General features: G+C 51.6%; 1 protein-coding gene across 1 annotated transcript; it reads right to left on the bottom strand.

Annotated features, from left to right (window-relative positions):
- Positions 1–1,393: 1,393 nt before the first annotated feature.
- On the bottom strand, positions 1,394–21,261 carry LOC309603168 (olfactory receptor 14I1-like; the record flags this gene model as incomplete). Its single annotated transcript, XM_082338081.1, has 4 exons — positions 1,394–1,570; positions 13,678–13,899; positions 14,161–14,567; positions 21,180–21,261. The coding sequence occupies 4 exons, from the start codon at positions 21,259–21,261 to the stop codon at positions 1,394–1,396; spliced, it is 888 nt and encodes a 295-aa protein (XP_082194207.1).
- Between the last annotated feature and the right edge of the window lie 1,390 nt (positions 21,262–22,651).

Below are 22,651 nucleotides of genomic sequence, written 5' to 3'. Positions count from 1 at the left end.
ACTTATGCGCTTCATGGAGTTGCTACCCAGCAATATCACAGCAGCCATCTCAGAAATACCAAAAGAGGATGCAAAACAAGAAATGCATGGCCAATGGGGAAAGGATTAACAGGGTAGGCAGTTCTTTTTGGAGTTTATTATGACAGTTACGGAGAAGAACTTTGGCTGGGGGAATGAAAGCAAAGGAGAGAGTCAGGGCTGCTTGGGGACATCTGTGAAGCAGCCCAGCACCTGATGTGAGTTACTGCTGTGGCCAGGGAGTCCCATGACCCTCCTGCTTTTGCAGCCTCCCCCAGCACACAGCCCCTGCCCTGCCCCAGCCATGTCCCACGTCAGGCTTCACAGACAGCCCTGCTCTCAGCTGTGCTGGGGTCTGGGCCAGGAGAGGGGCTGGGGAGGGCTCACCATTCCCCCATAAAGGCACTGAGACCAGCAGGAGGATGGAGATGGCCTCGCAGCAAGATTCACCCATAAACCTGGGGTGAGCTGCCAGTGTTGGAAATGGGCGATGAGAGAGGCCAGGGGCTGACAAATGCCCTGGGCCACCTTCCTGGTCTGTCCATGCCACCAAGGGCACAGAGCGACCTCCTCCTCTCTCCTGCGCCTGCATGTCTCAGCTCCCGTCCACGAGCCCTGCCTCTGCACCACAACCCTCCCTGGTGTGAGTCCCCAGTCTGCGTGGTCATACAGTACAAGCTCTACACTGATGATTTTCTCTCCTGGGCACTTGCCAGCCCAGCCCAGCTCCCCCCAGCCTCTCCTCCTTGCCCTGCCCTCTCTCCCCCTCTCCTGCCCTCTCTCCAGCTCAGCCCAGCCTGCGCTGACCCCACGGCAGTGCCCACCGCAGGGTGCTGCAGGGCTGTGGGCACTCAGCCCACAACCTCAGCCCTCTGAAGGGCACAGCCGCTCCTGGAGGGCAGAGGGGGGTCAGCCCCAGAAGTGGGGGGTACCAATGGCACAAGGAAAAGGAGGTCACTGGTACCCTTTGCCCCCTGGTCTCCTCTCCAGGAGACCCTGAAAGGTCATCCCGTCTCGCCAGGCCAGCACAAGAGCCTTGGCCCTTGCGGTCCTTGAGAGCTCCTGCTGCTCCAGGGACAGAGCAGCCTGCCCCGGGCTGCTACAGCCAGAAAGGTGGTTTCATTTCCCATTCATTCCTGCTACGCTGAGAGTGAATCTTAGACAAAGAATTTGCTGCAGGTTCATTTATTTTGCTTAAATACAATAAGAGATTGGCTCCCCATTTACACAGAGACTCTGGGTCATACAAGATGGGTGGATACTTAAGCAAAAGGAGGATGAATAATGACATTTCTTTAAAAATAACATCATCAGAAGTGGGAAAAAAAATATAAAGAAGGAAAGATGCTTGGCCTGTCATGACATACAGTGGGAGTCATGTACAGAAAAAGGTAGGCAGTGTACGGCTGCTGAAAAACGTCGTCAGTTTCCTCAGGGCATCCTTAAGCTCCTGGTTCCTCAGGCTGTAGATGAGGGGGTTCAGCGTTGAAGGTACAATCGAGTCAACAACAGCTATCAGCAGATCCAGAGCTGTGGAGGAGATGGAGGGGAGCTTAAGGTAGGCAAACATGCCAGTGCTGACAACCAGGGAGACCACAGCCAGGTGAGGGAAGCACGTGGAAAAGGCTTTGTGCTGTCCAAGCTCAGAGGGGATCCTCAGCACGGCCCTGAAGATCTGCACATAGGACAACACAGTGGAATCAAAACATTGAATGGCATAAATGGCACTAATCGTGACAAGCCCCACTTCCCTGTGGTAGGCATGTGAGCAGGAGAGCTTGAGGATCCGGGGAACTTCAAGAAGAACTGGTCCAGGACAAACCCAAATGCAAACCAATCTATCCCTCCTGCCTCACCACAGGACAAATATTTTGAAAGAAATCTACAGGGATGAGGAGGGCATAAAGAATTTTAAAATATGTAAAGTGCAATAATACATATCTTTTGCTTTATTTTTTTATATTTTGGTTACTTTTCTCTTTGCTTACTTTGTGATTCACCACGTGCCTCCAAGCCACACCAGCCAAACATTTCTTCACCTCTAAACTTATTCAGCCATGCAGAACACACTGTCCTAACTTGGGATCCAAGATGACATGCTAAGGGACACACGCCTCAACCAAAGTGAGGCTAAGGAGCCTTAGTACATCTGGCACCTCAAATGTCACCAGGCATTTGTATGTGAACTCCTGGTCTCCATCTCTGATTATGGGACCATAGAAAATGAGTACAGGTGCCTATTTTTAACAGATGCCATGACCGAAGCAAGGGGAACCTCACCTCCTGGGGGTTTGTGGGAGGCATGGGAGGGAGCTGAGGTCCCTTCCAGCCCCAGCACTACAAATCCAGCATGAGATGCCTCCACTGACTCAGATGATTGCCTTCCCTCAGCATGGCTAAAGGAGATGCCTCCCTGGCAGTGTCCAGGTGTCCTGTCTCATGATGGGCCAAGGAAGGGGGATTCACAGACCTAACTGTGTCTCAGAGAGCAGCAAGGGCACTGCTGCAAAGGAATGTCTCTGCAGAGGTGAGAGAGGCAACAGTGGTGATTCCTTCAGTCTCTTCCCAAGCAGGTTCCTGGAGAGCCCCAGGGACACCTGGAGGGAGCGCCCAGTGGGGTGGGGGGCAGAGAAAGTGACGTCTTGGGCAGGTCCCCTCCTCCGGGGCTGAGACAGGCTCCTGGGGTGGAGGGAGCTCCTGGTAAGCAGGCAGCAGTGCAGAGAGACAGCTCTGCCAAGGAGCAACTCCTCTGCCAAGCGCAGCAGGGCTCTGGGCAAAGGAGTAGGGCAGGGCGTCTTGAGGAGAGACTGAGAGGGGAGATGAGAAGTGGGGGATGCCTTGTGTGATATAACACATCTCAGATATATGGAGGGTCTCTATGCTGAATCCTGAAGAGCTCCAAAGGTGGAGATAAGAGCAACACTCCTCCTAGTCCATTTTATTTTTCTTAAGTCTCGGCCTAAAGCTGCCAAGAGGCACTTCGTGGCTGTTGCCTCTCTCATACCATCAGCCACCGCAGAAGTGAGTTTGCATTTGTCACCTCTCTAGGTAGGTGTAAGCTCTTGTTAGGTTGCCCCATGCCTCCACTTCAGCAGGCTAGAGAGGCCCAGCTCCCTCAGACTCTCCTCACACCTCCTGCTTTAGGCTCCTCACTCCATCTTGGCAGACCTCCTCTGGGCCCTCTCCAGTCTCTCCATTTTCCTTTTGAAATGCAAAGCCCACGGGCTCCTATGGCAGCCATCATGACTCGCAGGCCCTTCTCCTCAGGACACTCCTTAGCTGGTATGGTCACTGCCCGTGCTGCTGCATGCAGTTGTTCTCCAGCTTTTCCTTCTAAACCTTCAGGTTTCTCTTGGCCAAATCCCCAGATGTGTCGAGGTCCCTCTGGACTGAACCTCCAGCAGTCAAGCACTGAAAGTACATGTGCTGATGCCCATCCTGAGTCATGGTGCCTTTAACAAGACCATAACTTAAGCAGCTGCAGGACACTAATGATGATAAGAAAAGAGTACTAGTGTAATGGAGTTGCTAATCAAGGGAGAAAGCATAGTGATAACCATCTCAGAAACAGCAAAGGTGGGTACAAAGTGAGGAAAGGCAGCGCCAGTGGGGAAATGGTGAAAAGGGGTTGGCTTTTTGCAGGGGAGGGGCTAAGGCTGGTTCAAGAGTAGCACTTGAGAGGTGGGAAATTAATGAAAAGGAAATGAATGGTGAAGCAAAGGAAGTGACCAGGGCTGTTTGGGGATACCTGTCAAGTAGCCCTGCATCTGAGCAGCACAGCCTGGAGCAGGACAAGCAAGCTGCAGCTGCTCTGACTGTACCGACATGTGACTTTCTTCCAGGGTCACAGGAAACCTGAGAGCTTTCCGTACCGTCACCACTGCCTTACTGAAGTAGGATTTACCCTTGGTAAGTCCATGCTGACTGCTTTTGGGCACCCTCATCTCTTTTAGGTGCCCAGAGAAGTCACCCAAGAGGACTCTAACTGATGGCAGACTCCTCACCACAGTGAGCGTGTACAGCCTGGGGTTCCCAGGGTCGCCCCTTGGGCCCCTTTCAAAGATGGGTGCAACATTGCCTTGTCCTCACTCACAAGAGACCTCTGCCCATCCCAAGTCAAAAGGGAGATTCAAAAGAAACATCGATCTTCCCCTGCAACTCCATTACCACCATTTTGCCTGTGACACAGTCTGTTCAGTTTCTCTAATCTTTCATATATTTGCACCTGTCCTGATACAGTGGCCATTTCTGAAGTCATCTTTGCAGATGCCGACTGCCTCGGCAAAGGCCCTTGCCATTTTTCTCCAGTTTTCTCCTCCCCCTGTTCTTTGTTCATTCTGATACCTCTCACCTCTGCAGTTGCTTTGAGCTCCAGGGAGTAAAAGCTTACTTCTCTTTCAACAGTTTAATTGTCTCCCTAGCCAGCTCTTTAATTGTCTTTATGTCTATCTTTTTGTATCTACCTACCTACCCTATGCTGCTGCTTTGAGCTTCAGGGAGTAAATTTGGCCTGTCTTTCAGTAGTCTAATTGTCTCTTCAGCCAACTTTTTAGTTATATCTCTTTTTGTATCTACCTATGTAAAACATTTCTCATATTATCTCTTGTAGAAAGGCAACCTCATTAGAGGTAGCTTGAATTGAGCATATTGTTACAGAGTGTGTTTTATTGTTTGTGGAACTTTATCATGTTTTTCTTTTCTTTAATTGCAAATAGGAAAAATTCTTCTGTGCCTGTGTGCAGCCAGTTCTCGAAGGAGAGCAGGTGGGAGATGGTGCAAAGGACCTGTAGCATCCAGCTGCAGACTTCAGGGCAGAAGTCTGATGCAAGGAACAGTGATGCAAGTCCCAGGGGGCCAATGTCAGAAATGGTGAGCTTTGGGAGGGAAGGAGCAAGGTTGTCCATACAGTGTCAGACCTCAAGGGACTGATTCTCCTACTGGTCTGTACCTCCTGAGGAGACACTCTGGATCATTATCACCTGGAGAATGCTGCTATAACCTCTTCTCTACACTAAAAGGTAATACAGTATTCCTTTTAAAAGAAAAAAATAATTCTTATTAGGTGCACTTTGAAATCTTCCTCCTTAACTACACTATGAAACAGCTCCAATTAGCGATACAAGTCTTGAAGACTTGAAGAAAATGACAGGAAGATAAAGAGCGCGTTAGGGCATTTGGGGCTCATTCCATGAACCTCAGATACTGAGAGAAGACTGAACAAACTGCTCAAGAAGTCAAAGTCAGAAGCAAACCCCAGAGTACCTTGCAGTATTAATGGGCCCCACTGAGGACCATTACTGACAAAGCCTCCCCATGGACTCGTTAGAGCAGATAATTGGAGGCCATGATTGCAGATAGGCAAAGGCACTGTGCAGGTGCCTGTAAAGCTGAGCAAACCCTTTGGTTTGTTTTATGAAGCAGAAAGGGCAAACCCTGACCCCCAGGCCCTGGGAAGGCAGATCCCAAGACCCTCAAATTAAAGTTCCATCTCACCAGCCTTGGTGGCAGAGGCAACTGCTATAGGCAAGATGACAAAGACCGCAGTCCTGTTGGGCCTTTCAGCCTTGCTAGAACCCTTGGCCATCTCTGCTGCAGGCTGTCCTACACTGTCCCATGCCTGCAACTCTTTCCCTTCAGGCTGTTGACATCCTTCTTGCTTTCCCACCTACCTCTCACCCTGGCATTTCTATACCTTCACTGATGGCTCTTTACTCTCACAGGCCATTCCTTGAAACACAAAGCCATGGGCTGATCCAGACTCCCTCTGGGTCACCTCTTGTACCACAAGGCTACACTTTGAGTGACATTTCTTTTTTGTCACATCCACTCTGAACCTTCCAAGCTGCTCTTTGTGGAGGTTTCCTTCTCTTCCCACTACCAAGCAAAAGCTCCATCATCTCTGAAAACACCCTTCAAGCAGTTACAGGTTACTACTATAGTGTCCTGAGCCTCCACTTCATCAGGCTAAAGAAGCCCAGGTCCCTCAGCCTCTCCACACAGGCCCCAAACCCCATCCTGCCAGATCTCCTCTAGAACCCCTCCAGGTCCTCCCCATTCCTCCAGACCAGGGAGCCCCACACCCAGACACACTAGTCCAGATGTGGCCACACCAGTGCTGAGACAAGGGGGATGATAACTCCCTTCTCTGGGTGCCCATGCTCCAACTAATGCAACCCTCTCTGCAGCTGGCTTTCTTCATGGTGAGCAGGTACCACTGCCTCCTATGGCATTCCTCTTAGTGCCCAGGCCCTTCTTCTCAGGGGCACTCCAGAGCTGTTCAGGTCCCAGCCTGCCCTCATGTTGGGGCTTATTCTGCCCCAAAAAAAGCACGTGCAACTTGTCCTTGTAAAACTTCCTGAGGTTTGTGTTGCCAAATCCCAGAGTTTCTCAAGGTGCCTCTGGAGTGAAGCTCTGTTGGCACAGCTGTTACTGTGTACGGACAGATGGCCCACCAGCTTAGTGGTGCCTCTGACAAGATAACAGCATGAGGAATTGCAGGACACTACAGCTAATAGAAGGAGGTACTGGTTTAATGGCACTGCTGACCAAGGCAGGAGTTCCCATGATGACAAGCTCAGAATCACCAAATGAGGGTACACAGGAAGCCAAAGTAGGGCCAGGGAGGCAAGGGACAACAGAGATGTGCTGTTTGCATGGGAGGGTACTGGGATGGTCAAGGGGAAGAAATTGTGAGTGGGAAAAGAGGGGAAAAGGAAAGAACAGTTGAATCAAAGGAAATAATAAGGGCCTTTGAGGGGTACCTGCCAAGCAGCCCCGCATCTGGGCAACAATGCCTGGAGTGGGACAAGAAAGCCACAGATCATCTGACCAAGCCTCTTTCTGGCTGACTTCAGTGGTCACTGGGAACCTGAGTGCTTTCCCTCCCATCATAAAGGAAAGAGCTGTTGTGGATGGAAGCACAGAATCATTCCTGCTGGAAGGGACCTCAAGAGATCTCTAGGCCAACCTCCTGCTCTCAGCAGGGTCAGCGACGGGCTCAGAGCAGGTTGCTCAGGAGCTTATTCATTTGGGGCTTGAAAAGCTGCAAGGATGGAGATGACACAAGCTCTCTGGGAAATCTGCTTCAGTGCTTGAGTGTCTTGATGGGGAGAAGGATTTTCCTCCCTTGTTTCAGCTGATGCTCATTGGCCCTCATCCACCCATCATGCACAACAGTGAAGAGCCTGGCTCCATTTTCTTGCTGGTACCCAAGAAGATGTGGGAAGGCTGTTATTCGGTCTCCCCAAAGCTTTCTCTTCTCTTCTCCTGGCTTTGCACCTTTGCAGCAAAGGCAGACAGTGGCATCCTGAGCTGCGTTGGGAAGAGCACTGCCAAAGGGTTGGTGGAGGTGATCCTTCCTCTCTGCTCAGCTCTGCTACAATTTTTCTTGCTGACTTCCCTCAGGGTTTTCTGCCCTATCACCTCACTCGCACTGCAGCCAAAGCTGCCCTCCACATCTTCCACCAGTCCTGCCTCGTCTTCTTGTGAAAAACAAGTCCAGGAGAGCATCCCCCCATGTTGGGTCAGAGATCACCTTCCACCTTCCCTCTAAGCAAGGCCTTCCAGCAGAGGTCCATGGTCTTCAAAATCCCCAGTGATTACTAGAGCCTAAATTTGTGTCCCTTCCTCCAGCTGCCTAGAGGACACCTCGTCCTCTTCCCAGCCTTCCTCAGGCAGTTCAGGGATCCTGACCAGAAGACCACTGTACATCAAGGCGTTAGCAATCCATGTAATGGTAAATCTGAGGAGACCCAGGCCTGTGCTGTGCTCCACGTACAGCTTGGCCTTCAGGCCGTGTTGTGCTGAGCATATTGCTGGGTTGCAGGATAAACTTGATTGTAATGAGAAGTCTGCAAGAAGCTCCCACCTGGTGCCGGTGATTAGGCCAGCTGCTTGTCCTTCCTTTTATCTAAAACTGCAACAAGGAACTCACATGTGAACCCCCTCTTTTGGTGCTTTCTACTGAAAGGATGACTTGAATTTTTTTCTTCCATGAAAACACTGAAAGTGATCACAGGAGCAAAATGGGATAACCCTTCTACAGACGGGGTCTGCAAGACTTGCTGCACCAGCTGACTGGACAGAAGGAACCTCACTGGGATCTTCCAAGCCACGTGCCGGCTGCTGGCCTTTCAGCTTCTCCAGTAGACACAACCAAATCATGTGGGCACTGCTGTCCCATCGGGTACTCAGGTGGAAGGGACATGACAACCCCTGTCCAAGCCCTCTTCCTGCATGGGCCTACCAGGTACTTAGGGATTCCCACAGTCAACTTGCCAACCACGTGCCTTCTGCTGGTCTGTCAGAGACACTGGCAGATGTGAGCCTCAAAGCACGTATCCCAGCCATGAGTCAAGGGCTGAGCTATCAGCTACTGCAGAAAGAAGTGACCTCACAGTCCCGTTCCCAGCCATGTTCCTGCTGCTGCCCTACCAACTCCAGAGACAGAAGTGACCTCACAGCCACCTTCAAGGCCTTGTGCCTCCTGCTGGCCCAGCAGATCCTGAGGCACAGCTGACCTCACCATAGCATTCCCACCCACCTCCTCCTTGTGGCCTATGAGCTGATCAGATACAGGTCACTTCACATTCCTCTTCCAGTGCCGTGCGACTGTTCTGGGACTTCACGATCCCCCTCCTGCCCCAAGGGACCAAACAGCTTAAGTTAGGGTTAGGAAAGGGTTGAAGGTGAGGGGATTAGAGCACGGGAAATAACGGCTTCAGGGGTTAAGTGTTCACGTTAGGGTTTAGGGACTACAGCTCACCTTTCATGGTTAGGGATTAGGCAAAGGTTTATAGGGTAGGTTTGGTGTTCTGCTGAGGGTGTCTGGTTAGTGTTGAGGGTACGAGCTACCCTTGTGGATGAGGGTTTTGTTTAGGCCTGGGGTGAGGGCTAGGGTTAAGGCCAACATTTTAATGCTAGAGGTATGGGCAAGGGATTAGGGTGATCAATAGGGTAAGAGTACGGGTAAGGGGTTCTGTGTTTGGACTTTGGTTTCGAGGTAAACTTTGAGGTGAGGGATTGGAGTAGTGGATTCCTTGCAGGGTGAGGGGTAGCATTTAGGGGCAGGCTTAGGACTTAAGGTTGCTGGTTAGAAATAGGGTAAAGGCCTGCCATGAATGTTTTCACAGTCAGTGTTGCAGAGGCATCAACATTACCTGAACTCATCTTACCTCTTCAAAATCTTTCATTTCTTTTGGCCAAGCCCCTCTTCCCTCCCCCAAACCTACCATCTTCCAGTCCCAGCTAGCCCTGAACTCCCCAAATCTTTCATCTTGTTGGGGACAGTAATGTAAGGGCTTTCAAGACCTCCAAGTGTCTGTCTGCCCACTGCTGGCCAGTCCGAAGTGCCCTCAGAGCCAGCAGCCAAGGGGACACAATGTGCTGCTGTGCTGGAGAGGTCCCTGCTCAGCCACCCCAGCAGTGCTGGCGGCAGGTGATGCCCTCCCCCACCCCGAGGTACTCTGCCTGCATCCCAGCTCATGCTCCAGAAGGGCTCCCATATCTCCTGGGACGCATTTCCCACAGGGGTGCTTCAGCTACCCCAGGGCATCCTGGAGGCAGTGACCACCTCTGTGGGGATAACTGCAGCAAGCCCTCAACGTAGATTTTAGGACAAATTTGAAACCTCCACAGGAAAGAACTCCATGCAATAGCTGAAAAAGTCTTCCTTTCCAGCATTGCTAGTTTTTCTATGAATTTCCATTTTTTTGTCATGGTTTTTTATTAACAGCTCAGAGGGTATGTACTAGCAAGCTGATTATGCTTTCTTTACTATGTTAATATTTTTATGCAGCCACTTAGCACAGTAAATTTTCTTTCCAATATTTCAAATGGAGAAACATTGCTCAGAAGAACTACTGTATTTATACGGGCACATTTTACCTCTCGACTTCTGCCTCTCTCTTTTATCATAGAATCATTTAGGTTGGAAAAGACCTTTAAGATCATCGAGTCCAACTGTAAACCTAACACTACCAAGTCCACCACTAAACCATGTCCCCAGGCACCACATCTACACATCTTTTAAATACCTCCAGGGATGGGAACTCGACCACTTCCCTGGGCAGCCTGTTCCAATGCTTGATAACCCATTCAGTGAAGAAATTGTTCCTAATATCCAGCCTAAACCTCCCCTGGTGCCCTTCTTTGGACACACTCCAGCATCTCAATGTCCTTCTTGTAGTGAGGGGCCCAAAACTGAACACAGTACTCAAGGTGTGGCCTCACCAGTGCCCAGTACAGGGGCACTATCACCTCCCTGGTCCTGCAGGCCACACTATTTCTGATACAAGCCAGGATGCTTCTTGGCCACCTGGGCACCCTGCCGGCTCATGTTCAGTCAATTGTCGACCAACACCCCTAGGTCCTTTTCCCCCAGGCAGCTCTCCAGTAAGTCTTTCCCAAGCCTGCAGTGTTGCCTGGGGTTGTTGTGACCCAAGTGCGGGACCCAGCCTTGTTGAACCTCATACAGCTGGCTTTGGCCCATCGATCCAGCCTGTCCAGGTCTCTCTGTAGGGCCTTCCTATCCTCCAGCAGATCAACACTCCCACCCAACTTGGTGTCGTCGCCAAACTTACTGAGGGTGCACTCAATCCCCTCCTCCACATCATTGATAAAGATACTAAACAGGACCGGCCCCAGTACTGAGCCCTGGGGAACACCACTTGTGACCGGGCGCCAACTGCATTGAACTCCATTCACCACAACCCGTTGGGTCTGGCCATCCAGCCAGTTTTTCACTTAGCAATTACTATGCCCACCCAAGCCATGAGCAGCCAGTTTCTCCAGGAGAATGCTGTGGGAAATGGTGTCAAAGGCCTTACTAAAGCCCAGGCAGACAACATCCACAGCCTTTCCCTCATCCACTAAATGGATCACCTTGTCATAGAAGGAGATCAGGTTAGTCAAGCAGGACCTGCCTTGCACAAACCCATGCTGACCGGGCCCGATCGCCTGGTTGTCCTGTACGTGCCATGTGATGGCACTCAAGATGATCTGCTCCATAACCTTCCCCAGCACCGAGGTCAGGCTGACAGGCCTGTAGTTTCCCGAGTCCTGCTTCCGGCCCTTCTTCTCGATGGGTGTCACATTTGCTAACCTCCAGTCAACTGGGACCTCCCTGGTTAGCCAGGACTGCTGATAAATGACTGAAAGTGGCTTGGTGAGCCACGCCATTTCTGATACACGCCAGGATGCTACTGGCCTTCTTGGCCACCTGGGCACCTTGCTGGCTCATATTCAGCCGGCTGCCATAGTGTCTCTGTGGCTTCCTGTTGCCACTCCTGGAGTCTGGGAGGCACCTCAGCCCTGCGGTGTTATCACCCTATTCTGTACCTGTCTGAGATGCCCCAAGGCATGAGGAATGGACACGGGGACCTCGGTTCAAGGAAGCACATCCCAGTGTGGCATTCAGGTGGTTTCCCAGGGAATGTTACTCTCAATGTGAAGTGACCTTGAGACACAGTCTATCCTGCAAGCCTTGGCGGCACCCCTAGAAATAGCTGATGGCATTTGTTCTCACTCGGGTTCATCTCACCACATGCACATAATGTGCATGCTTATGTCTCATCTCACAGAATTACAGAACGGTTTAAGTTGGAAGGGGCCCTTAGAGATCATCTAGTCTAACTCTTGTGCTGTAGGCATGGACATCTTTCCCTAGGCCCGATAGCTTAAAGCCCCACCTAACCTGACCTTGAACACTTCCAGTGATGGGGCATCCACAACTTCTTGGGGAAACCTGTTCCAGTCTCTCAGCACCCTCAGTGTAAAACACCCCTTCATTATGTCCAACCTAAATCTACACTCCGTTTAAAACCACTGCCTCTTGTCTTGTCACTACAGGCCCTGGCAAAATTCTCTCTCCATCTTTTTTATAAGCCCCCTTTATATATTGAAAGGCTGCAATAAGGTCTCCCCAGAGCCTTCTCTTCTCCAGGCTGAACAACCCCAGCTCTTGCAGCGTTTCTTTGTAGCAGAGATGTTCCAGCCCGCAGATCATTTTCAAGGCCCTCCTCTGGAACCACTCTAACAGGCCCATGTCTCTCTTGTGCTGAGGACTGCAGAGCTGCATGCAACACAACCATGCACTTGACCTTGTTGAACTTCATGAAGTTTGCGTGGGCCCACTCCTCAAGCCTGTCAAGGTCCCTCTCTGAATTACATCCCTTCCCTCTAGAGAATCAACTGCACCTCTCAGGTTGGTGTCCTCTGCAAACTTGCTGAGGGTGCACTCGATCCCACTATGTCACTGATGAAGATGTTAAATAGCATTGGTCCCAGTACGGACCCTTGAGGGACACGACTCGTTACTGGTTTCCACTTGGACATTGAGGCATTCACTGCAACTCTTTGGACGGGGCCATCCAGCCAATTCCTCATCCATCTAACCCTCCATCCCTAAAACCCATACCTCTCCAGTTTAGTGGCAAGAATGGTAGGGAAGACTGTATGAAAGGCCTTACAGAATTCTTAGCAGATGACATCTGTAGCTCTCCGCTTGCCCACTGATGCAGTTGCTCCATCATAGAAGGACACTAGTTTAGTCAGGCACGATTTGCCCTTGGTGAAACCATGTTGGTTCTCCAATCATCTTTCTGCCTTCCATATCTTTCGACATGGTTCCCAGGAGGTTCTGCTCCACGATCTTACCTCTGTACAATGCAAACATAGACTTCTGACTCAGTCCTGTGGTGTCCCTCGGTGGAGGGACAAACTACCTGTCTGAGCTGGGGTGAGAGGCCAGTGCTGGAAATGGTGGTTATTATTGGTTGGTCTGTGATGGCTGTCTTGCAGCAGCTTCCCCAGGGTGTCCAGAGAACACGGGCACAGAGCAGACCATGCTCTCCTGGTCCTTTGTATCTATTCCAGAAGGCCTGTCTGTGCAAGGACACTGCCACATGCCCCCACCCTGCACACTCACACACTTTAGCTGTTCACTGGTGTTTTCCTCTCCTGGCACTTTCTTGGGCATGTTCCTGAGAGCAACTCTGAAAGAAGACCTAAGCTTCAGGCACTGCCCTCAGGAGATGCCCTTGTATGATGGAAATGCTGCTATGGAGGCCAGCTCTGTCACAGAGGCGCCCATTGTGTGTCCCTGCCTGCCATCTCAGGACTGCCACACAGCATTACTGTGACCAAGCTGCCAGAGCAACCCTTCCTTCACCAACAGAGGGGCTCAGAAAGAGAGCCTGGAAGTAAAAAGAGAGCAGCTCTGGAAAGACCAAGAGCTGGTGTTCCCTGGCAGGGCTGCTGTAATGGGACTGTTTTCCCCTCCGCTTCGGCGCACAGGCACTGCCACTGCGGCTCCAGAGAGCTCTCAGAGGAAGGATCTTGGACAAACAAATGGCCGCAGGATCCTGTATTATTTTTTAAAGCAGAGAGAACATGACTCTCACTTACACAGTCTCTGGGCAACACTACACAGGTAGATACCAAGTCAGAAGTAGCATAAAGAATGACATTTGCCTGTGTAAAATATTATCACAAGGAAAAGACAGCAAAAAACGCTCCACCACCACAAACTACAGAAGGCAGGCTGGGCCTATGATGAGTTACATTATGAGAGACCTGCATACAAAATGGACAGTTTATTTCTTCAGAAAAACTCCCAGTCATCAGTTTCCACATTGCATCCTTGAGATCCTGGTTCCTTACGTTGTAGATGAGGGGGTTCACTGCTGGAGGCACCACCGAGTAAAGAATTGCCAGCATCAGATCCAGGGATGGGGAGGACATTGAGGAGGGCTTCAGGTAGGCAAATATGGCAGTGATGACAAACAGGGAGACCACGACCAGGTGAGGGAGGCACGTGGAAAAAGCTTTGTGCCGACCCTGCTCAGAGGGGATCCTCAGCACGGCCCTGAAGATCTGCACATAGGACACCACAAGGAAAACAAAACACCCAAAGACTACACAGGCACTACCCACAAGAAGCCCAATTTCCCTGAGGTAGGCATCTGAGCAGGAGAGCTTGAGGATCTGGGAGATTTCACAGAAGAACTGGTCCAGGACATTGCCTTGGCAGAGGGGTAGGGAAAATGTATTGGCAGTTTGTAACACAGCACAAAGGAAACCACTGCCCCAGGCAGCTGCTGCCATGTGGACACAAGCTCTGCTGCCCAGCAGGGTCCCGTAGTGCAGGGGTCTGCAGATGGCCACATAGCGGTCATAGGCCATGACAGTGAGAAGAAAAAACTCTGCTGAAATGAAAAAGACAAATCCAAAGACCTGTGCAGCACATCCCGAGTAGGAGATGGCCCTGGTGTCCCACAGGGAATTGGCCATGGACTTGGGGAGAGTGGTGGAGATGGAGGCCAGGTCTATGAGGGAGAGGTTGAGGAGGAAGAAGTACATGGGGGTGTGGAGACGGCGGTCACAGGCTACGGCGGTGATGATGAGGCCGTTGCCCAGGAGGGCAGCCAGGTAGATGGCCAGGAAGAGCCAGAAGTGCAAGAGCTGCAGCTCCCGTGTGTCTGTGAACGCCAGGAGGAGGAACTCAGTGATGGAGCTGCCATTGGACATTTGCTGCCTCTGGGCATTGGGCCCTGGCATAAGAGAAAAAGACAGCGATGAGTTAGGGCAGACATCCCTGAGCAAAATCAAAGCCATCTCGCATAGACCCTCCCCCTATCACACACAGACACCCTTTGTCTTTTCTACGAGACCTTCCTTCAGCTCTGTGGCTGCAGCCCTGGTTGGTGCTGGCCAACAGCAACAGCCGAGTGTCCTAATGATGGCATCATTGTAAGGGAAAACCAGCTCATTCCCCAGCCCCACAGACTGCATTGCCACAACCCCACAGGTGAGAGGAAAGCTGGGACACTTGTTCCCATGGACACACCGGCATGGGATGACACACAAGATCAGCGTGTGCCTCTGCGGCTGAAACTCCCATCCCCCGGGAGCCTGACAGCAAGAACGAAATAAAATAACAATTACACAGACAAGTGGAGAAACGAGGAAACATACAGTGAGGGTCTGGCTGAGAGAGGCAAGGGGAGAGGCAGCCGGGCACTCAGGACAGCGGTACCCTTACTCAGATGGGCCGGGCAGCTGCTCTCAGCCCCTCTGCTCTGCAGAGGGAAATGGGCACATGGCTGAGAGAGGCACCACGGCCCTGCTGGAGCTCTGGCTGCAGAGGAGGTGCTTTACGCCCTGAGGGCAGGGGCTTTGCTGGGTGGCAGATGAGGCAAGGGGGCTTGCTCAGAGGAAGGGGTCTGAATTGGAGGGGATGCTATGGAGTTTTCTGAATTCTCCCTCCCACAACATTTTAGCTTTTCATTCCCTCTCATTCCCTGGTCATTCTCCTGCTGCCGGGAGATTTTCCTCCGGGAAGGTGTTGCCCTGTGCCAGGTCTTTCCCTGTCAGGGCTCGGAGACCTCATCCCAGCATTTGTGCACGCACCTTGGCCCTACAGAAACCTGCCTGTCTGCAGGGCTCTCACTGGACGCATGTTCCTGTTTGCAGGTGGAAAAGGACAGGTCAGAACATCCCTGATGGGTCCAGCAAAGGTGATGCTGGTGCTGTCTATAGGCAGAGGAGTGGCTGAAGGCACTTTATCAGGCTCCTGTCAGGCTTACTGATCCATCAAAGTTACAGCTCAGGAGTCTCAGTGACTTGTTCAAGCAAGAGAGCTCCTTTTGCATTTCTCTCCCCATATTCCCCAAGAGTAGGAAACTGAAAACACAGACACAGAAAAGCTCCTTATCTTTATAGTAATCCCTGCCTTGAGCTTCCCCTTGAAAAGTGCCCTAGGAAATGTCCTGGGGTCATCTGGAGCTGTGAGCAGCCCTGACCCACGCAGCAACCCCTTGACAGCAGAAGGTCCTTCTCCTGCAGGAGTTGCTTCTTCCACCCACAGCTTCTCCCCGCACTGCCGTTGGGAGCTCCCCAGGCAGGCTGAGGGCTGACACTGGCAGGAGACAAAGTCCCTGCCGCGGCACACAGCCCCTGGGTTGCAGGGACCCTGCTCTGAAGGACGGCCCTGGGCACCCCTGGCTGCACGCCCACCTTCACACCCTCCAGCCATCCGCGGGTGAATGCAGCCGTCATGCCCTGTCCCTCTGACCGTGCAGCAGGGAAGCCCTGCAACAAAGCACGTCCTTTTTCTCTACACTGGAGAAACTGTGAGAGTCCTCCTGGCAGATCCCATAGGCTGTGGGATGTGCCAGCTTTAGGAGATCTTTCCGGGAACCACAGCTGCATTGCCCTGCGGCCAGAGACTTACCCTGTTAAGGGCTGTGAAGATTTTTCTCCAAGTGGGCTCTCCTCTGTCCTCCCACCCCACACTGCCTTTAACCTCTCTCTTAGTTCCCTCGTCTCCCCTCGGTGCCTGCAGGCAGTGCCCTCAGCCCTGCTGCGCTTTGCAGAGCAGCTGCTCCTGGGCAGAGCTGTCTCTCTGCAGGGCTGCCCACTTGCCAGGAGCTCCCTCCATCCCAGGAGCCCAGCCCAGCTCAGCAGCAGAGGCCCAGCCCAAGGCAGCACTTTCTCTGCCCCTCTGGGCTCCCTCCACGTGTCCCTGGGGCTCCAGGGGAACCTGCTGTGAAACGGGCTGGAGCAACCACTGATGTTCCCCCTCTCAGCTGGGGAGAGACACTTCTTTCCAGAAGTGTAATTTCTCCTCTCAGAGTCAGCGTTACATCTAAATATCACCTTTTTTGGTGTTATTATTAGACAGGATACCCAGGCAGGGACAGGCAGGGATCTCCTTTACCCCTGCTGAGGGAAGGGATTCAGCTGAGTCATCTTGTCCATCTTTCATTCATGTCCATCCATCATTCAGCTGGAGGCATCTTGTCCCTCATTTCTATTCCTAGCATTTGAAGGAGACTCAGCTCCCTCCCATGCCTGCCACAAACCTCCAGGAGGTGGGATTCCTCTTGCCTCTGTTCAGGTGTGCACAAAATAGGCACCTGCATGTGAGCTTCTCTTCTCAGCTCCTGTGCTGATCAATGGCGATGGAAGGCAGGAGTGAGGTGTTCAGATGCAAAACCCTGGTGACATCAGAGGTGCCAGAGGTGGTGCAAGATAGATGCAGGTAACTGCAAGCTCTGATGCAGCAGTTCATAGAGACAGGGCAACATCTCAGGGATCATCTATGGGCCTGGTGGGAAATTCCTTTGACCAAGTGAAATGACAGCTGGTGCCCAAATACAGACCCAAAGAACCTTTTCTTACTCATGAGCTTCATGGCAGTTTTTAGAGGTATTCCTAGGAAGGATTGCAGTCGTGTACCATAGGGAGAGCTAGGTCTCTCTCTTTTCCATCAGCTGGATTTACTAGATCTCCACTGACTATAATGGCCTTTGTCCCACATTCATCCCCACATTGCCTAACAGAATTCAGGGAATCTACTCACTTTCATGTTCAAATCCAGGCCCGCAGAGCTCCATGAGGTGCCGGGCTGGCAGGGACCACACAGGACCTCCAGGAAAGCAATTCCCATTCAGGGCGGGTGTCACAGCTGCCCCAGACGGCATCGCAGAGAGTGAGATTTGCTGCCTGTGTGCAGTTCACTGATACAATCAGAGGCATCAATCATTAGATGCCATCAGAGAGGCAGGGTCTGTCCCTTCTCTAACCAGCAGCTGCAGGCATTGCACGGACATGAAGCATGCGACACAGGGGTCTTTACACACTCCCTTGATGATATAATGAAAGAAAAGACCAATAATTTTCAGAGTGTGCTTGGATACATCTTGTCTTCTAGGAGAACATCCTCCAAGCACAGCAATGGTCCATATCAAAGTGCAATTGACACTCGAAAAGGGATTCAAGGGCACCAGGATGAGCTTTTGGTACTTCAGGAACAGCTAAAGAAGAAACAGAGAGAATGTAGGACCATCAGAGTAGGTGTAGATACATCTGAGATACTCTATGTCTTTGCCTCCATTACCACCAGCAAGGTCTCCCAGGCCTTTGTGCTTTGAGGCAGGGCTCTGGAGGAGAACAACCAGCAGTGGCTGGGGATGAAGCCAGGGCTTACTTGAGCAAACTACACCCTTACCAGTGGATGGGACCATAAGGGCTGCATCCAAGGGTGCTGAGAGAGTGTTTTTCACCAGGAGGCACCGGTTCATCATAATTCCAGTAAGAAAGGCACTCGGACTCTGTGAGGTATCTTTTAAGATGCTGTTCGTTAGAGCTAACGCAGTAAGGAGAGAATCCTGCAGATAATCTTAGGTCGCTTTAGATGATGGGAACCCCAGGCGGTGTTCTCTGTCCTCTGACCCCCCCACAGCATACCGTGCACACCCCACCCATAGAAGAGATTCCCCTGTTTCAGGAAACATCCATGAGCCTGGAGAATGCATGAACCTCTTGGAGTGAGGTCCCGTTACTGCAGGGGAAGTGGGAAGGTTCTGTGAGACACGTAGGAGTGCAGGGAGAGAGCGGGATGTGCGTGACAAAGAGTGTGTTACAGGCCAGAAGAGGACCTGAAAGAGCAAGGCGTGGTCATGCTAATGTGGAATAGTTCACGTTTTTATTTTAGGGCAGCAGAAGGAGGATGCGCAGTGCAGAGCTGGGATGTGGATCCCAATTGAGGACGCCAGCCAGTCTGGGACTGGGACATCTTAGATGACTGAGGACCATTAGCAGAGCTACTGGGGCCCCCAATGTCCTCAGAAACTTGGGGTTTTCCTCGTCTTTCCACTTCTTTAGAGGCCTGCTCATTCTTTCAGGAACTTGGCACCCAAGGGCTCATTAACATGCAAAACACCCTAACAAGCCAAGTGTTGGTGCATGATTTTCCTTAAGTCCTCAAGTCTTCTGTGACTAATTTGAGATATTTCAGGAGTGTGGACAAGCAGAGAAGGCTTCCAGTAATAAATAACAATAAACTGGGATTTCTTTTTCCAGTTTTCTTTCTTTCTCTGGTCACAGACCAAGCAATACCAGCTTTCCCCAATTTGTACTGACCCATAGCACCTCCTGATGAAGCCTGACTATGTAGGAAAGGTAAGATCATTTCTGTCAGACACCATGCAGGCCATCTTTGCCCCGTGTCCCGTCATCATTGTCAGTCCCCCTCACCCCCGCCTCCACCGGCCATTTCTCTCAGTGGCCACCTGGGATTTGCGTCATGATTTCTCAAATCTTAGCTTTTTCCACTAAAGCCTGTAGCTGAACAATTCAGCTCATTTGCATTGATTCCCACCTGCTCTATCCACCCATGCAGACCATAATAGCCTACCATTGAATATTGTGGGGGAGGATGCTGAAAGCCTTGCTGACCTCCAGGTAGAAGGCAATCACTGCTCTCCCCTGTCCAGAAATCCTGTCCTTTCATCAGAAAAAGTAAAAAGGATGGGCAGGCAGAAGCTACCCTGGTGTCCTGGTTTCAGCTGGCATAGAGTTAATTTTCTTCTTAGTAGCTGGTAGAGTGCTGTGGTTTGGGTTTAGGAAATGTCGATAACACACTGATGTTTTGGTTCTTGCTAAGTAGTGCTTACACTGTTCAAGGACTTCTCAGCTTCCCCTGCTCTGCCAGGTGCACCAGAAGCTGGGAGGGGGCACAGCCAGGGGGGCTGACCCAGGCTGGCCAAAGGGCTATTCCACACCATATGACGTCATGCTCAGTATATAAGCCGGGGGAAGAAGAAGGAAGAGGGGGATGTTCGGTGTGATGGCGTTTGTCTTCCCAAGTAACCGTTATGCGTGATGGAACCCTGCTTTCCTGGGGATGGCTGAACTCCTGCTGGCCGATGGGAAGGAGTGAATGAATTCCTTGCTTTGCTTTGTTTGTGTGCGCAGCTTTTGCTTTACCTATTTAACTGTTCTATTTTATTTCACTTCAGTTACTAAACTGTTCTTATGTCAACCCCTGAGTTTTCTCCCTTTTACCCTTCCAATTCTCTCCCCCATCCCACTGGTGGGGGGGAGTGAGCAAGTGGCTGCGTGGTGCTTAGTTGCTGGCTGGGGGTAAACCACGACACCTGGGTAAATCCAGTCACCTTCCTTTCAGACACCCAGAAAGGGGATCCGAGTGGACACGCTCTGGGGCACAGCCTTCTGTTACCCTGCTCATCCTTTCGGCATTTTTGCAAGGTGCATGCAATGTTTAGGTGCTGCCAGTCATCAGGGAGTCCCCCCAGCCTCCATGCCCTTTCAAAGATGATGGAGAGTGGCTTCACAGTGACATTGACCTGCTCACTCAGCTCCCTGGGATGCCGCCCCTCCTGTCCCGTAGACTGGTAAGGACTGCGTTTGCTCAAGCGACCCCTGACTTGATCCACATCCGCTGCTGGTTGTTTCCTTCCAGAGTCCTGCCTCACGGTGCAAAGGCCTGAGAGACCTTGCTGGGGAAGACTAAGGCAAGGGGGATAGACTATCTCAGATCTATCTACACCTGCTTTTATTAAACTCTGCAGTGGCCACACACGATCTTTGGTTTTTTCTTTAACTGTTCTAGAAATAGGAACAGATCCTCTTGATGCCCTTGAATCTCTTGCAAGGGTCACACTAGGAAGCTTTGGCTTCTCTAAAGCAATCCCTGTTTCTAAATTCCTCCCTGAGTCCCTGCATCCACCTCCTGAATGCTTCTTTTTTTCTGTGGAGCTTCTTCATGAGTTCACTCTTTAGCCAAGCTGCTCTCCTGAAATGGCTGGTTCTTTTCCTGCTTATCCGTCTAGACAATACTTGTACTTGGAAGATGCTTTTCTGAAAGACCAGTTCTACTGAGCTCTGCTGCCCTTGAGGGCTGCTGCCCATGGGGCTACCACTAAGAGTCCCCTGAAGAGGCAAAATCTCCTCCCACTATTTCATGGTCACTACAGCCAAGGCTGACACTGGTTTTCAGATCCCTGACCAGCACTCCTTCCTTTGCAAGGACCAGATTCAGGTGAGCATCGCCTTTGTTGGCCTAGCACCTGTGCAAAGAAGTTGTCCCAAGAGACCCCAGACACGTGCTGGGCAGTATGCATCCTGCTGTGCTGCCCTTCCAGTGAGTGTCAGGGTCCTTGAAGTCCCCAATAAGACCTGGGGTCACTGGTCTGGTGATTTTCTTGGGTTGCTTAAATAAGCCTTTCTCCACTTCCATACCCCGATTCCGGGTTCTTTGTCTCCCACCAGGATGTCACGCTAACAGGCCTCTCCTCTGACCCTCACCCGCAAGGGCTCACCCAACCTGTTGCACGTCCCATAGAGGAGCTCCATACATACGATAAGCTCCTGCAGACGGAGGGCATCTCTGTCCTCATCTTCCTGGCCCATCTCTCCTGAAAAGCCCCTATGCACCATTGCGGCACCACTAGCAGCGTGAGCTGTCCCACCACACCTCGTCACTTATTCCATCAATACCCAAAGTCTACAGTGGCACATGGGACGCCAGCTCCTCCTGTCTGTGCCCCAGACTGTGGGCATTGACGCACGTTTGGGCTGCAGCACCTCAGCTGTAGCACTGGGGCCAAGCTCAGACTTGTCACAGGCAAACCCAGTACCAAGTGCCCAAGACCCAATGTGTGCAAATGCTGTGCTTGAGACCAGAAGCGTGCTGGAGGGGATGGCAGATGGCAAGGTGAAGGCACAGAACAAGGAAACGCTTCTCTCCCAAAGGCCAGAGAAAAGTCGGGCTGGGCTCTGCTGTCCTGGCAGAAGAGGGCTTTTCTGTTTGTGGTGTCTCTGCAGCCCCTGGAGGGCCTGTGGTGGAGCTGAAGCCGATCTGAAGGAAGGACAGATGCTGCTGAAAATGTCTTTGGGTGTGGACATCCTGTGATCCAAGAACACTGTGAAGATCCTTAGACAGTTCCTTGGTTGTTTCATCAAGTGGGTGAATAAAAGATGGCTTTAAGGAGAAGCAGCAGAATTTGGGAGTAGGCAAATGCGTGGAGATCCCGGTGTGATGTGCTTCCTGTTCATGAACCGCCCTGCACTGACTGGCTGGAGGTGGGTCAGACCCTGCCTCATTGCAGTGGTGGGATTCAGTCTCTGGCCAACAGAAACTGATTCTGTCAGACATGCATCTGGAGTGTCTGCCTCGCACCCACTCTGAAGGCGGGTGCCTTTCCCATAGGTCCTGTGCTGTCCCCGCCAGCCACATGCAGTTGTGCTGGAGAGCCCTGGCATCTCGCATAGCACTACAGGCCTGTGTTTGGCCATTGAGGCACTGCCTTGAATTAGGTTAGGCAATGTAGGGATGTCCAGGAGACATCTGCCATTACAGTCAATGGCACTCTAGTGTACACAGCTGAGGCAGAAGATGGCTGATGGCTATGGCAACAACTACATCTGGTCCCCTGACTACCTCAATAGGCTGCCCTGGACCTAAGGAGTAGGGAAAAGTGCAGTTGTCCTAAATGTGGGCATCTGTTGTTGGCCAAAGGAATTCCCCACTGAGCTCAAAGATGATGCTTCCAGGTACTGCCCTGTCTCTGTGAACGGCTCCATAAGAGCTTGCAGTTAACTGCGCGTATCTTGGACCACCTCTGACACCTCAGATGTCACCAGGTGTTTGAGTCTGAACAGCTCACTGCTGGCCTCCATCTCCAGTAATTACCATGGGAGCCGAGACAAGCAGCAGCCAGGCAGCAGGTGCCTGTTTTGTGCCCCCTGAACTGAGACAAGAGGAATCCCACCTCCTGGGGGTTTGTGGCAGGCATGGGTGAGAGCTGAGTCCCCTTCCAGCCCCAGG

This window comes from Platalea leucorodia, assembly GCF_965183815.1.
Source record: "Platalea leucorodia genome assembly, contig: HAP1_HAP1_SCAFFOLD_24, whole genome shotgun sequence".
Lineage (NCBI taxonomy): Eukaryota > Metazoa > Chordata > Aves > Pelecaniformes > Threskiornithidae > Platalea > Platalea leucorodia.
This window is presented reverse-complemented; position numbering and strand designations above follow the sequence as displayed.